Source organism: Scyliorhinus torazame, chromosome 5 (genome assembly GCF_047496885.1).
Source record: "Scyliorhinus torazame isolate Kashiwa2021f chromosome 5, sScyTor2.1, whole genome shotgun sequence".
Lineage (NCBI taxonomy): Eukaryota > Metazoa > Chordata > Chondrichthyes > Carcharhiniformes > Scyliorhinidae > Scyliorhinus > Scyliorhinus torazame.
In genome coordinates, this window is record NC_092711.1 from 127,046,973 (window position 1) to 127,059,739 (window position 12,767).

The following is a 12,767-nucleotide window of genomic DNA, read 5'->3' on the forward strand; positions in this document are numbered from 1 at the left end:
GATAGACCGTTCAGTATAGATGTTAGGAAGAACTTCTTCACACACAGGGTGGTAGAGGTTTGGAACTCTCTCCCACAAACAGCAAGTGAAGCTGGAACAGTTATTAAGTTTAAATCTGAGGTAGAGTTTTGTTAAGCAAAGATTTGAATGGATAGTTAAGCTCACAGATCAGCCATGATCTCACTAAATGGCAGGACAGACTCGAGGGACTGAATGGCCTACTCCTGTCCCTATGTGTATTTCTGTGATTCTGAAATTCCGACAACAAGACCATGACAGGGAAAGAGTCCGGATTAGAACCTGAGTTAATCCGAGCTGCAAACCATCCCTCCAAATCCTGGCTCTTCATGGATTTAATGAAGGCAAAGGGCAAAGGCAATAGTTGAATTATTGATAGACTTGACGGAGTTGTTGGATACCATTTATCGGGAGCAGGACAAAGCATGACGTAGTTCACTCCCCACAGGCTTGAGCTGCCTTTGAACTTCATCGAAGCCTCGTTTGTGTTGCTGCCGAAAAGTCCTGGAAGAAGTAAATCCTCACTCCTTCCTGGAGCCAGGTGCCACCTCGCCGTTCCCTCTCCAGGACATTTTCTCAAGTTGTGGAAGTGAATGACTACAGGCCTGGGGTGAAAACTATCACTCGGCCTCAAAGATCGATATACCCTTTCTAATTTGAAACGCCCAGGCTTCACATCCAGCTTGAGAAAACGTGGCAGTCGGTCCTCGAAGAACCTAATGGGAGCCTTATCCTCCACACTAAATCGCTGGCTTTTCAAGCAGACCAAGGCAGGCCAGCAGCACGGTTCAATTCCCGTACCGGCCTCCCCGAACAGGCGCTGGAATGTGGCGACTAGGGGTTTTTCACAGTAACTTCATTGAAGCCTACTTGTGACAAGCAATTTTCATTTCATTTCATTCATTTTCATTTTCGATAGGTTTCTAGATATTTAAGATGTCGAGGGATATGGGGATAGTGTGGGAAAACGGTGCTGAGGTAGATCGGCCAATGATCCCATTGAATGGTTCAGGCTCAATGGGCCAAATGGCCAACTGCAGCTCATGTTTGTTGTGATCTCCTGGACAGGAAGCTGTGAACTTTGATCTGTCAATCAACCTGAATCAGCACCTTCAGGAGAATAGGGAGGGTAAATATTAGATACAACAGAGTGAGAATGGGAGAGTGTGTACACAACTTTTGTGGAACAAGAGAGGAAAAAATGTTCCATAGACACTAGAATTGTCTGTTCTGAGTTTCTATCTTATACTGACAGTGATGAATTTTGTAAATTGATTTTACAGGATATTAGACCAGGTGGAATTACAGACAGAGATCTCAATAGTCAAGTCTCGATCTGACAAAGTCACTTGATTCCTTAGAACCTGAATATCATCGGCCTTTGAATCTAGAAGAAGAAACATTTACCCGAACTGTCGGCTTCTGAAGATTTGAAACATCAGTGTGACTGGATCCACACAACACACACCCGAGTGAGAGTGTTCCAGTGAACTGACTGTGGAGCTTTAACCAGTTGCACAGCCTCAAAATCATAACAACATTCACAGCGGGGAGAGACCATACCCGTGTTCTGTCTGTAGACAAGGGTTCAACTGATCCATCCAACCTGGAGAGACACGAGGAGACCCAAAACATGGAGAAACCGTGGAAATGTGGGGACTGTGGGAAGGGATACAGAGCCCCATCTAAGTTGGAGATTCATCGACGCAGTCACACTGGAGAGAGGCCGTTCACCTGCTGTCAGTGTGGGAAGGGATTTACTCAGTTATCCGACGTGCAGTCACACCTGCGAGTTCACACTGGGGAGAGGCCATTCACCTGCTCTCAGTGTGGGAAGGGATTCACTCGGTTATCCGACGTGCAGTCACACCAGCGAGTTCACACTGGGGAGAGGCCATTCACCTGCTCTCAGTGTGGGAAGGGATTCACTCAGTTATCCACCCTGCGGACACACCAGCGAGTTCACACTGGGGAGAGGCCATTCACCTGCTCAAAGTGTGAGAAAGCATTTACTCAGTTATCCACTCTGCAGAAACACCAGCGAGTTCACACTGGCGTAAAGGCATTCACCTGCTCACAGTGTGGGAAGGGATTCAGTGATTCTTACCAGGTATTGAGACACCAGCGAATTCACACTGGCGAGAGGCCATTCACCTGCCCTCAGTGTGGGAAAGGGTTCAGTTATTCATCCACCCTGCGGAACCATCAGCGAGTTCACACTAGGGAGAGGTCATTCACCTGCCCTCAGTGTGGGAAGGGATTTACTCGGCCATCCACTCTGCAGACACACCAGCGAGTTCACACTGGGGAGAGGCCATTCACCTGCTCTCAATGTGGGAAAGGGTTCCGTGATTCATCTAACCTGCGGAATCACCTGCGTGTTCATACTGGGGAGAGGCCATTCACCTGCTCTCAGTGTGGGAAGGGATTCACTCAATTATCCAGCCTGCAAACACACCAGCGAATTCACACTGGTGAGAGGCCATTCACCTGCCCTCAGTGTGGGAAAGGGTTCAGTGATTCATCCAAGCTGTGGAATCACCAGCGAGTTCACACTAGGGAGAGGTCATTCACCTGCCCTCAGTGTGGGAAGGGATTTACTCGGCCATCCACTCTGCAGACACACCAGCGAGTTCACACTGGGGAGAGGCCATTCACCTGCTCTCAGTGTGGGAAAGGGTTCCGTGATTCAACCAACCTGCGGAATCACCAGAGAGTTCACACTAGGGAGAGGTCATTCATCTGCCCTCAATGTGGGAAGGGATTTACTCGGCCATCCACTCTGCAGACACACCAGCGAGTTCACACTGGGGAGAGGCCATTCACTTGCTCTCAGTGTGGGAAGGGATTCACTCAATTATCCAGCCTGCAGACACACCAGCGAATTCACACTGGGGAGAGGCCGTTCACCTGCTCTCAGTGTGGGAAAGGGTTCCGTGATTCATCCAACCTGCGGACACACCAGCGAGTTCACCCTGGGGAGACGCCGTCCACCTCTCAATGTGAGACGGGATTGCATGTTTCATCGCACCTGCTGTGACACCAACAATTTCACAATCGATTACAGGGGTTGGATTCTGCTGTTATTGTTTCTGCTCTACATCCAGGACTGCATTTTGTTCATTCTGACAAGTGGTCAGTGGGGATGGTCGGAGGGTTTCTTTCTGCTGGACTGACCGGTCTCACCACTTTGCCTCCAGTGGGCTGATGCTCTTTGAGCCTTGTTGCTAATACCTGGCTTCAAATTGCACAAGGATCACAGAGTGAAAGGGTGTTTGGAAGTTTGAAGATATTTAGTTTCCATTTCTGTTTGGAACCCCCCAAAGCGTGCCACGTTGCCATGGAGATGGACCCTGGTGGTTACATGATTCTTTTGTTTAATTTATCTGGATGTTCTTCACAGAGGAAAACTATCAGGGTATGAGGAGGAAGTTGTCTGATGTGGACAGGGAAACTGATTGGTACAGGGAATACCTAATATTTAAGGAATTATTACATATTTATCAGAGGGTCGGTTAGCTCAGTTGGCTGGATGACTGGTTTGTGATGCAGAGCAAGGCCAACAGTGAGGATTCAACTCCCGTACTGGCTGAGTTTATTCATGAAGGCCCCGCCTTCTCAAACAGGCCCCTTGCCTGAGGTGTGCTGACCCTTGGATTAAATCACCTCCAGTCAGCTGTCTCTCTGTCAAAGGGAGAGCAGCCTATGGTCCTCTGGGATTTTTGCGACTTTTATTTCACATATACAACAAATATAGATGCCTTTAAGGAACAAAATTCCAACAGGAAAAGTGATGTAACTGTGGCTAACAAGAAAAGTTAAAGATTCATGAGATCCATTAGAATTCAGGAAAGGAGGACCAAGAAACTGATGAGAGCAAACTGGCGAGAAACATAAAAACCGACTGGAAAAGTTTCTACAAGAATGTAGAAGATCCCATTCGATCAATGGAAGAGGCTCGTAACGTGGTCAAAATAGTAAACCTGAGGATTGGGAACTTGTTTTAGAATTCAGCAAAGGAAGACCAAGAAACAGATAAAGAGAAATAGAATGTGAGAGCAAACTGGGGAGAAACATAAAAACCGACTGGAAAAGCTTTGACAGGAATGTGAAATGGAAAAGATTGTCAAAGACCAACGTGGATGCATTCCAGGCAGAGACAGGAGAGTTTATAATGGGGAGTAAGGAAATGGCAGAGAAACTGAACAATGTGTGTCTGACTTCACAGAGGAAGATGCAAAAATTTACACAAAACACCAGAGACCCAAGGGACTTGTGAGCACGAGGAACAGTAAAAGATGAGAATTAGTGAAAAAGTCGACAGGAGAAATTAATGGGGTTGGAAGTGAAGAATAAATCCCCAAAAGCTGATGATCCATATCCCAGAGTGTTGAACGAGGTGGCTGTAGAGATCTCTATTCCTCATTCTAAATTCTCCTGATTTTATCTGGAACGGACAAACCTTTGTCTGAGCCAAACGTTTCATTTTACATACCTATAGAAACTTTTACAGTCCATTTTTATGTATTTTGCTGGTTCAGATTCCTATTCTATTCTCCCTTGCTTTCTCTGTCTCTTGGTCCTTTGCTATATTCTAAAATCCTCCCAATCCTCAAGTTTATTCTTATTTCTGATAACTTTATCGGCCGTTTCTTTCAATCTTATTCAATACTTCACTTCCTCTGGTAGTCACGGTTCTCTTGACGTTTTGGGGTTCTTGTGCCTTGAAGGAATGTAAACTGTGTAATAATTATTGAAAGTCTATCCATTGCTTGTGGACAGTCACACCTTTTAATGTATTTACCCCCAATCCACCTCAGCTAATTTGTCCCTTCTACCTTCATAATTTCCTTCAAACTTAATACCCTGGCTTCGGATTAGAATATCTCATATTCAATATTCTGGTCACTCATCCCTAAAGGTTGTTTTACAGCGCGATTATCAATTAGCCCTTTATCATTGCATAATACTAGATCTACAAAAGCCTAGTCGGTTCCTCAACTTACTGCTGTAGATAACTGTCCCGAACACACTCTTAAAAACTTGTCCTCCACAGCATCAGTGCTCATTAGGTTTACCCAGTCTACATGCAGATTGAAGTCACCCATTACTGTTTTACCCATGCTACAAGCTTCTCTAATTTCCTGCTTAATACCATGTCCCACACAACCCCTGCTGTTTGGTGACCTGTAACAGCTCTTACCAATGTTTCCTGCCCCATGCTGTTTCTTGGCTCCACCCAAACATATTTCACGTTTTGTATTCCTGATCGGAGATCCACCCTTACTAATGTTCTGATGCCGTCCCTTATTATCCGAGCAACACCACCTCCTTTTCCTTTTTGCCTGCATCACAGCAAACTGACCATACCTTTGGTCCCGTCATCAAAGTCATTGATATAAATTGTAAAACGTTGATGCTCCAGCACTGATCCCTGTGACACACCACTCGTTACATCCTGACAACCAGAAAATGGCCTATTTATTCCTGCTCTCGGTTTTCTGGCTGCTAGCTAATCTTTCACTGTCAAAGACAGTTCTGGGATTAAAGGCTGCCAGGCGTCAAAAATAAAAGAACGGAAGTAAATCATCAGGAATGAATCATCACTTTGGACTGTTTCTGAGACAATTAAGTTTCGACTTATAGGGAAGAATAGCTATAACCATGGAGTGTGACTTTAGATTGTGTAAAGGGCCAAGTTCTATGTGTAGGTTAAAGTAGCTTCTTGTTGACTTTCGATGACGGTGGGTGGGAGGCAGCCGCACACTGGAGGGCTCCCGCTCGGGAATAGGAATTTCAGAGTTTTAACGCCCGGTCTGGGGGTAATGGAGGCTGAAAAGGCTGCAAGAAGGCACAGGGAGGAGAAATATCCAAGTTTGGGAGAAAATCGGCCGTGAAAAATAGGGTGAATGGAAGTCCGCCGGGGAGTGAAAAAGTCAGCGTAGGAACTGTAAGGAAAGCGGAGGCTGGGGCACCATGGGAGGCCTCAATGCTCACAGCAGAAGAACAGATCAAGGTGATGGCTGTGGAACTTGAAAAACAGTTCACAAAACATGGAAGTGATGAAGAAGGAGATGGGGTGGTATTGAAAGTGCTGGTGGAGGAGGCGATTGCTCCGGTGAGGGCGGCGGTATGAAGCGCAGCGGCGGAGGTGCAGGAGCAAGGTGAGACACGCAAGAGAAGTGGAAGAGCTATTATCGCAGCACAGTGATCAACTCACCTAGATGGGGAAGGAGTTCCAGAGGGTGATGGAGACCAACAAGAGTCTGCGAGTCAAAATGGAAGACCTGAAAAACCGATCCAGGAGACAGAATCTGCGGATTGTGGGTCTGGCTGAAGGGGTGGAAGGCCTGAGGCCGACAGAGTATTTTGCCACGATGTTGGCGAAGCTATTGGTGGAGGGGGGTGATCCCTCCCGATATGAACTGGATCGGGCTCATCGGTCAAGGAGGCCTGTACCAAAGGCGAGTGAGCTGCCAAGAGTAGTGACTCTGTGTTTCCGTAGGTACAGCGTGAAGGAGAAAGTCCTGTGCTGGGCAAAGCAGAAGCGGGTGGTGCAGTGGGCTGGAGCTGGTATACGTATATACCAGGACTTTACGGTGCAGCTGGCGAGGAGGCGGGCTGCCGTCAGCCAGGTGAAGAAGGCACTGTACATCAGCAAGGTGCACTGTGGCATAGTATATCCAGCTAAGTTGAAGGTGACTTAGAAATCCAAGGACTTTTTTATTTTGGGACAGCGGAAGCAGCGGAGGAGTTTGCAAAGGCAGAAGGACTGCAGCAGAATTGAGAAATGGTGATGTAGCCTCATGTAACTTTATTTTTTCACTGCGTGTTGGTGTATGTACGAAATGAGTCGACGCTGTATATATTTGGACAAGTAAGAAGTCTTACAACACCAGGTTAAAGTCCAACAGCTTTGTTTCAAACACTAGCTTTCGGAGCACTGCTCCTTCCTCAGGTGAGATTCGCCTGAGGAAGGAGCAGTGCTCTGAAAGCTAGTGTTTGAAACAAAGCTGTTGGACTTTAACCTGGTGTTGTAAGACTTCTTACTGTGCTCACCCCAGTCCAATGCCAGCATCGCCACATCATATTTGGACAAGGGGAGAGATGGGACTTTCATTTGCAATGATGGTTCTTTGGGGCTTGGGTGTGTATGCGGGGGTTGTGTGCTAAAGGGGATTTCTTGGTTTTCCTGGGACCGAGCAAGGGGGAAAGAGACACGGGCGGGGGCCTCCACGCTGGCCGGTTTAAGCCGGCCAGTGAATAGGAGCGAGGCGGGGAGGGCTGCGGCCATCGGAGCTTGGCAGAACAGGTTCCGATGAGTCTAGCTGGGGTGAAAAGCTGGGGGAAGGAACCGAGGTTGGGGGGAGGAATTTTCAAGGGAAGTGGAGGGGAGGAGCCTTGGAGGGGGTGTGGGGGTCTACAATTCATGGGTGCTGTTCACGGTACTCTTTTGGGGATTGGATGGCATTGAATATCGGGGGGGAGTTGGGGGGTGGACTGTATATGTCAATGGTGACCATAGGCGATTCCTGATTCCTTTTTTTTTCCACCTTGGGTTTGTTTTATTTGATGCTTATATTGTCAGGTGGGCCGTTGTGTGGGGGATGGTGGGAGGATGGGATTGTTGTTAATAAGGGGATTGACATTGTATTTGTTACTGTTTGTTGGTGGGGTGTAAATTCTGAAGAAAATGTGAAAATGGAGAATAAAAATATTTATTAAAAAAAAAAGTAGCTTCTAGTTTGTTTGTTGCATTAAAAATCATAAAACCTGAAGTCCCGTCGTGTGATTTGATTTTTTTTTTCAAGAAGTTGCTGACCTTTATCCTGACCTTGGATGAGGGAGTTGAAGGGTGGGTCAGTAAATTTGCAGACGACACGAAGATTGGTGGAGTTGTGGATAGTGAGGAGGGCTGTTGTCGGCTGCAGAGAGACATAGATAGGATGCAGAGCTGGGCTGAGAAGTGGCAGATGGAGTTTAAGCCTGAAAAGTGTGAGGTTGTCCATTTTGGAAGAACAAATATGAATGCGGAATACAGGGTTAACGGTAGAGTTCTTGGCATTGTGGAGGAGCAGAGAGATCTTGGGGTCTATGTTCATACATCTTTGAAAGTTGCCACTCAAGTGGATAGAGCTGTGAAGAAGGCCTATGGTGTGCTAGCATTCATTAACAGAGGGATTGAATTTAAGAGCTGTGAGGTGATGATGCAGCTGTACAAAACTTTGGTAAGGCCACATTTGGAGTACTGTGTACAGTTCTGGTCGCCTCATTTTAGGAAGGATGTGGAAGCTTTGGAAAAGGTGCAAAGGAGATTTACCAGGATGTTGCCTGGAATGGGGAGTAGGTCTTACAAGGAAAGGTTGAGGGTGGTAGGCCTTTTCTCATTAGAATGGAGAAGGATGAGGGGCGACTTGATAGAGGATTATAAGATGATCAGGGGAATAGATAGAGTAGACAGTCAGAGACTTTTTCCCCGGGTGGAACAAACCATTACAAGGGGACATAAATTTAAGGTGAATGGTGGAAGATATAGGGGGTATGTCAGAGGTAGGTTCTTTACCCCGAGAGTAGTGGGGGCATGGAATGCACTGCCTGTGGAAGTAGTTGAGTCGGAAACATTAGGGACCTTCAAGCAGCTATAGGATAGGTACATAGATTACGGTAGAATGATATAGTGTAGATTAAGGAATTATTACATATTTATCAGGGGTCGGTTAGCTCAGTTGGCTGGACGACTGGTTTGTGATGCAGAGCAAGGCCAACAGTGAGGATTCAACTCCCGTACTGGCTGAGTTTATTCATGAAGGCCCAGCCTTCTCAAACAGGCCCCTTGCCTGAGGTGTGCTGACCCTTGGGTTAAATCACCTCCAGTCACAGCACGGTAGCATTGTGGATAGCACATTTTCTTCACAGCTCCAGGGTCCCAGGTTCAATTCCCAGGGTCGCTGTCTGTGCAGAGTCTGCACGTCCTCCCCGTGTGTGCGTGGGTTTCCTCCGGGCGCTCCTGTTTCCTCCCACAGTCCAAAGATGTGCAGGTTAGGTGGATTGGCCATGATAAATTGCCCTTAGTGTCCAAAATTGCCCTTAGTGTTGGGTGGGGTTGCTGGGTTGTGGGGATAGGGTGGAGGTGTTGACCTTGGGTGGGGTGCTCTTTCCGGGAGCCGGTGCAGACTCAATGGGCCGGATGGCCTCCTTCTGCACTGTAAATTCTATGATAATCTATGATTAATCTAGGACAAAGGTTCGGCACAACATCGTGGGCCGAAGGGCCTGTTCTGTGCTGTATTTTCCTATGTACTATGTTAGTTCAGGATACAAATTCAGAACCGACAATTAGAGTTCCTATGGAACATTATTTCCTCTCTCGTTCTCCAAAGTCTGTAAATCTCCACCCCACACTCTCCCTCCATTCTCACTCTGCTGTATCTAACACTCACCCTCCCAATTCTCCCGAAGGTGCTGATTCATGTTGATTGACAGATCCGAGCTCTGCTCACTGCTTCCTGACCAGGACACGGAGATAGTAGGAGCAAGAGTAGGCCATTCAGCCCAGCGAGTCTGCTCAAAAAGAATGAAATGAAATGAAAATCGCTTATTGTCACAAGTAAGCTTCAAATGAAATTACTGTGAAAAGCCCCTAGTCGCCACATTCCGCCGCCTGTTCGGGGAGGCTGGTACGGGAATCGAACCGTGCTGCTGGCCTGCCTTGGTCTGCTTTAAAAGCCAGCAATTTAGCCCAGTGTGCTAAACCAGCCCATTCAATACGATGCTTGGCTTTCTACCTCAGCACCATTTCCCACACGACCCCCATATCCCTCGAGATGCACTGTAAATTCTGTGACATCGTCAATATCGAGAAATCTAACAATATTTGTCTTGAACAAACCTGATGACTGAGGCTCCACATTCCTCTGGGGTACAGAATTCCAAAGCTTCACCATGTCCTCGAGTGAAGAAATCCCTCCTCATCTCAGCTTTCTCTCTATTTTTCTACCTGTTCCCCATAACCCTTAACTCCATTGTCAATAAAATATCTGTCAAACTTGTGCTTCAATATATTCAATGACCCCCAGATACAACTGGTCCCTGTGGAAGAGAAATCCAAAGACTAACAACCCTCTGAAGGAAGAGATGATTGGAAATCTATAACGTAGCTACAGTCTTATATCATAAGATGAGACATAATAATGTATTTACTAATGTATTTAATACAGAACCATAAATAATATATCTAATCTGTACCATGCAACAACACTAGACATATCTCTGTCCATTATTGGTTTAATGTCCACTGAAATGTCAGCCATCTCCTTGGGAACCCACCCCTTTAATTGCGAACATTAGGAAAGAGACCATCCTTTTTAAAAATAAGTTTAGAATAACCACTTATTTTTTTCCAATTAAGGGACAATTTAGCGTGGCCAATCCAGCTACCCTGCACATCTTCGGGATGTGGGGGTGAGACCCACACAAACATGGGGAGAATGTGCAAACTCCCCACGAATAGTGACCCGGAGCTGGGATCGAACCCAGTCCTCGGTGCCGTGAGACAGCAGTGTTAACCGCTGCGCCACCGTGCCACCAGTGACCATCTTTTTAGTCAAGACAAATAAATCTGTCAACCTGTTAAGGAGATGGGTGGGAGGAGTTGGAAACACTTTGTGGAGCCGCAAATCTGCATGACTTTTATCCCTCCCAATAATAATATAATATCTTTATTGTCACAAGTAGGCTTACATTAACACTGCAATAAAGTTACTGTGAAAAGCCCCTAGTTACCACATTCCGGCGCCTGTTCGGGTTCACAGAGGGAGATTTTAGAATGTCCAATTCACCCAACAGCACGTCTTTGGACTGGGAGGAAACCGGAGCACCCGGAGGAAACCCACACAGACATGGGGAGAACGTGCAGATTCCGCGCAGACAATGACCCAAGCCGGGAATCAAATCCGGGACTCTGGAGCTGTGAAGCAACAGAGCTAACCACTGTGCTACCGTGCTGCCCCAAATGGCTGATTCCATGATGGGGAAGGGAGGTGGGAGACCCCTGATTTGGCTGGTCACCTGGAATGTAAAGGAATTGGGTGGACCAGTGAAGGTCGAGAGTTTTCACTGCCTAAAGATTCTACATGCTGGTGTAGTATTCTTGCAGGAGACTCACTTGCGGGTTAGAGATCAGACCAGACTGCGGAGGGGTGAGCCAAGTGTTTCACTCGGGCTTTGACGCAGGGCTCAAGGTGCTGCAATTCTAATCAATTAACTGGTCCCTCTTTCGGTCACTAAGATCATTGCGGACACTAATGGGAGATACATGGTGGTCAGTGGGTCATTGGTGGTGCTGGTGAATGGCTATTCCCCTAACTGGGACGATGTGGCATTTGTAAAAAAATTGTTGGGATCCATACACATCAATTGATCCTTGGAGGAGATTTCAATTGTGTATTGGATCCGAAAATGGACTGGTCCAAGCCTGTTCAACTGCAACAAATACACAATACAGGAATGAAACTGGACGGACCACCTGACATGACCCTGGCACTGGAAACGACAACAGCAAACCCGGCAAAAGATAAAGAAATCTGTTCCCATCAGCAGATTGTGAAAGGATTATGGGACACAGATTTAAGATTGTGAGCAAGATCTACAGGGTAGATTTTACACAGTGAGTGATAATGATCTGAACGCAATGCTTCCACACAAAGGTCGATAATATCAGATCTTGATAACCCGAACGGTGCTGTCAGAATTTGATGAGAGGATTGGTTGTGAGTTTCCTGTCTGCGAATCCCTTTCTAAGCCCCTGTGAAAGAAGTTTACAAAGGCATCACTGTCAGTGCAGAAATGAAATTCAGTAAAAATAAACATTTCTCCTGGTTTGAATTTGCTGTGTGCAAATCCTCCACTTATAATCTGAACGAACACAGGACATCCTGAAGCGGGACGGTGAACAGCCAGAGGTCGTAGTTAAATCGATAGCAAGGAGCGATATAGGATCAGAAGGCAGAGAATCTCTGTGGGTAGAGTTGAGGAATCGCAAAGGTAAAAAGACCCTGATGGGAGTTATGTACAGGCCCCTCAGCAGGAGTCAGGATGTGGGGGAGAAAATAAATCGGGGGGGTCCGTCAGGTTTCATCCCTTTTTTGTAGCGGTTGAATAGGCTTGGACCAGTTCATTTTAGAATCCAATACACAATTGAGGTATTGAGGTCTCCTCAAAGAGGTGAGTGCAGTGGCATCACTAAGGAGAAGGTTCTGGGGAAACTGAAAGGTCTGAAGGTGGATAAATCACCTGGACCGGATGGACTACACCCCAGGGTTCTAAACGTGATAGCTGAGGAGATTGTGGAGGCATTGGTGGAGATCTTTCAGGAATCACTGGAGGGAGGAAGGGTCTCAGAGGACTGGAAAGTGGCTAATGTAACACTGCTGTTTAAGAAGGGAGGGAGGCAGAAGATGGGAAATTTTAGGCCGGTTAGCCTGACTTCTGTCATTGGTAAGATTTTAGAGTCCGTTAAGGGGCAATTTAGCATGGCCAATCCACCCAACCTGCACATCTTTTGGGTTGTGGGGGTGAAACCCACGCAGACACGGGTAGAATGTGAAAACTCCACACGGCCTGTGACCCAGGGCCGGGATCCGACCCCGGGTCCTCAGCGCCGCAGTCCCAGTGCTATCCACTGTGCTGCCCCCTAGAGTCCATTATTAAAGATGAGATCGTGGAATAGCTGGAAGTGCATGATAAAATAG

The 12,767-nt window shown here is 46.8% G+C and overlaps 1 protein-coding gene across 3 annotated transcripts in view; it reads left to right on the top strand.

The window, feature by feature from the left end:
• The window catches only part of LOC140421793 (uncharacterized), a 28,072-nt gene that overhangs the window by 1,039 nt on the left and 14,266 nt on the right, over positions 1-12,767 (top strand). For 2 of the 3 annotated variants that reach the window (XM_072506683.1, XM_072506684.1), the window contains exon 2: positions 1,302-6,961. The exons of the other annotated variant lie outside the window; for it this stretch is intronic. In XM_072506683.1, coding sequence (XP_072362784.1) covers positions 1,652-3,058 — 1,407 coding nt within the window. In that variant the 5' untranslated portion in view covers positions 1,302-1,651 and the 3' untranslated portion in view covers positions 3,059-6,961. Of the gene's footprint in view, positions 1-1,301; positions 6,962-12,767 lie in introns of those variants that run through there. 3 annotated transcript variants of the gene reach the window in all.